At 31.3% G+C, this 3987-nt stretch overlaps 1 protein-coding gene across 1 annotated transcript; it reads left to right on the plus strand.

The window, feature by feature from the left end:
- Nucleotides 1-259: 259 nt before the first annotated feature.
- C922_05784 (hypothetical protein) lies at nt 260-1018 on the plus strand (the record flags this gene model as incomplete). The annotated part of the gene is made up of 2 exons (XM_008821355.1): nt 260-436; nt 581-1018. The coding sequence occupies 2 exons, from the start codon at nt 260-262 to the stop codon at nt 1016-1018; spliced, it is 615 nt and encodes a 204-aa protein (XP_008819577.1).
- Between the last annotated feature and the right edge of the window lie 2969 nt (nt 1019-3987).

The following is a 3987-nucleotide window of genomic DNA, read 5'->3' on the forward strand; positions in this document are numbered from 1 at the left end:
AGCAGAAAATAATTAAAACTATAACTACAAATTTTACTTAATAATTTTACTAATTAATTCCATTATAAATGCGTTAAAAAGTTTCATCAGAGTTCTATAATGTATTTTTTTTTAAATAAACATAAGTATATATACATATTACGGAATTAAATTCATTCGTGAATATTTATTTACGTTATAATATTATACGCCGTGAATTTTAATTTTTCTCTCTCACTCCTTCTTAAGCTGAATTAAATTAAAAATAGTAAATTTCAAAATGTCGAATTGTAGCAATTACACTAACAATCAAGATGCAGATAAGAACGACAGCGCTGCTAACACGTTAAACGCAAAGAATTGCCTAATGAAAGGAAAACTATCTCCATTAAACTGCCTTATCAAGGTTATTGCAGTAACCCTCCTAATTCTGGCCCTTCAATACTCCAACGAAAATGTAAGATATTCATGAATATGAGGCAATAGTTTTTTTTTTTTTTTTTTCTTTTCATTTATATTATAAAGTTATTAATATACTAGTGAATGTTTGATTGCCCCCACATATAATTCATGCATAAACCATTCCTGTCACCAATTCAAGAAGCACGGTATTAATGGAAGAAGCGTAGTGAGCGACTTAGAGTCAAGCAATGTAAGAAGCTTATCCGAAATGCACTCCAATCTTGGAGGATCAAGAGAGAGTTTATATTCTTCTCATGAAAATATTAATGAAAGAAGAAACAACAGGGGTAATGTTGGTAGCCAATGGAGAAGTCATGAAAATCTGGAATCATCATCTTACTATGGTACCTATAATAACCACGCCCCCCGAGAACCTGGTCAACAAAACATGGGTGAACTGAATTTAGACAGTTTTAGTTCAGGGATATTAAAAAAAGTTAAGGAAAATGCTATATATGTCGTACCAGGTATAATAGCAGGTTATTATGCATGGACACAAATAGGATCACAAAGATTTTTATTGATAGCTGCTATTATAGGATTATTCTTGTTTGCAAGGCATAATAACTCCCGTTAACAGTGGCATATACTTATAGGAACAAAGAAACTACAAAAAATTTACTATGTACATAGGAATGACACACTAAAAGTTTATTGCTGATTAAAAAACAGAGTTCATAAAACAATGCCCAATTTACGAACCTTAAGGGGCGCAAAAATGTTCACGTTAGAGGGTCTATGTGCATATAAATATATATATTGAATATTCTATACCCTTTATAAATAAACTCCATTTCTTGTTTTTTCATCATAATATTTTCCTACATAACACGTCTTAGCAATGGGAATATTATTCCACCTAACGTTTGTACCATATTTATGTTCTGTTTTTTATCCATTCTTACATGACACCTGTTGAGAAAGGACGTGATATGTTGTAAGATAACTATAATTGTGTTTATAGAAAAGAAAAAAACCGAGAAGGATTCTACACATATATGTGCACATATAAATATACATCTACTATTGTTTTGGATGTCTAGCCCAAAGAATTTTGCAATGCTTAATACAATATCATATGTTTACATACATATATACACATCTTAAGGCATACTTGTATTTTGATGTCTTGACTTGAATGTATCCCTTACATATTCATGCTTTATTAACACTTTTGAATTATATTCAAATACATGTTAAGAAACTCAAGGATAAAGGAAACTCTGGTGTATTGTTAAAGATATAATAATACTTTAAGGGATAGAACTTTCACAATATATAGGAGGAATAAACTTTTTCAAAGGCATATGATCAAAGTGTATCATATTTTTTGGCACATTACGTATGTGTTACAACGAATGTAAATTTAAATTTCGCTCTGTTCTTAGGTTTTATGAAATGTTTTGATGTGATGTATGGATGAATAATTATTACGACTTTTAATGCCTTATGTGTAACTGCATTAGTGCTCGTTTGGAGACGTTAGATATGTACATGTTTCTCGAGGTGGTGCTAAGCGCCTGTAACGTACTCAGTTGTGCAGCTCAAATAAATTCGACCTTAAGTGCGCCGAAGGATGTAGAAGAAAGCATTATCCATTTTTGTACTAAGGGAAAAATAACATTAAAAAGAGTCCCACATGAATGAATTAAAGGTGAAAAAGAATAAATACTGGTAAGTGTGATCAGGAGGGTTTTATTTATGAGAGGGTAAATAGACTTCTATAAAAACGGAGTTATTTGTAGATTTAAACATAAAGGTGATTAACCCTTTGGGTTTTAATATAATGTGTAGAAACTCCTGATAGCATCATAGGACGATGTGTCATAAGCTGAAATTTCTCTCTTTCCTAGTTCTAAATTAAGAAGAAATATTCAACACATAATAGGAAAGAAAACGAAACGTTGGAAGGTCCATTTTGTACAATCTGCATGTAAAGTTAAAATAGGGGCAACTTCGATCATAGCAATAGGAACGGTACCGAACATAATGAATGGGTTATATGCTTAGAAAGGATGAAAAAATACTCTATCATTTTTGAAATGTTAATTTGAGTAGTTCCGCCAGAGTTAACTAGAGGCTTGTGGTATTAAGAAATTCTATATGTTTTTTTACATTTGCATCTTCTGGGAATGATGGTAATTTATTAGGGTGATAGAAGAATAAATGGAAGTCCTTTATAGAAAGGCAATAATGCCAAACTTCAACATCAGAGAAGGATAACGAACAGGAAAAAATAGAGCGAATGTTAGAAGTAGAATAAATCCTTTATTAAATTGCTTGTTGCCATGTTATACAAACAGTTTAGGAGTTGTTTTATTCACATAGAAACATATTCAAAATGAGATAAGTATGATGTATGTAATGAACCATTTACGCATATTTCATTAAAAAAGGTAAAATGTGAGTGCAGTAGAATCATTTCGGTAAAATGATTGGAACCCTGGACTTGAAGTTGAAGGAAACAATGGTACACGATTTTAACTGGTACTTGAAATGACATTTCTTTTTTTTCTAAAATTTCTCTTTTTCCTTTTTTGTTGGTGGATATTTGTGAATAGAAACTCATTCTGAACTTATTATCCTTTTTTGTGTTACGAGGAATAATGCTGTCCCATGATTCCACCGGGGACAAATTGTCTAAGCATAAACAAACAACACTTACTGAGACGAAGTAGAAACGATGAACAAAAAAAAAGCATATATTGTGCGTGGAAACTATTTTAAAAGCGCAATACATTTGTGGGCTTGTCTGACAAATGCATTTTTGAAATGTGCGAGACATTATTTTGGGGGCCTGTACCAAAAATTTATGTATATAATTCAACAGAAAAACCTTAAAGCTTTAGGATAGCAGTAGTAGGAAATGGGCCAAAACACACTATCAATTCGGACTTCTCATTTTTATAAAAGGTTGAATAAGATCTCATACACTTTTAAAAAAGTTACAAATACGATACGATTTAGATTATATAAAATAGTGAATTGGAAGAGTAGTATTAAGTAGAAGGGGATTTATCTTTCGCTGCACTCTTTCAGTAGACGAAACGAGTAGGTTTCAGAATATGCTCTTCTTTTACATTTCTCGATTACGGCACTATCGTTAGTGGGTATCCATTTTATTCAAAATATAGATTCAACTTTAGTAGAAGTACAAAATAGTTTTCAGTGTATCATAAAGGTATGGGGAGGATAAAAATATGTAAAACATACTGATTAGGGAAATCATTAGACAAAGCATAGGCACAAGGGAAGATATTTTATGATGGAAAATGGGAATATAATTATATATATAATTGAAATCGTTTGTTAAAGGAAGAATACATGTATGACTTTAGAATTTACAAGATCATTCAACTAAAAGCGGGGATAATTATTCAGTTATAAATACAGTTATGACTTTATGAAGAGGGTTACGCATAATGGTCCGTGTTTAAAATAATGTTATACAGAACAATAGTGCTACATGAGTGAATTGTCACAGAATGCGCACAGTCTACTATGGAGAGTGCAACTACTATAAATGGGATAAATTTTTATAGCCTT

This window comes from Plasmodium inui, assembly GCF_000524495.1.
Source record: "Plasmodium inui San Antonio 1 unplaced genomic scaffold supercont1.180, whole genome shotgun sequence".
In the NCBI taxonomy this organism is placed as follows: Eukaryota; Apicomplexa; class Aconoidasida; order Haemosporida; family Plasmodiidae; genus Plasmodium; species Plasmodium inui.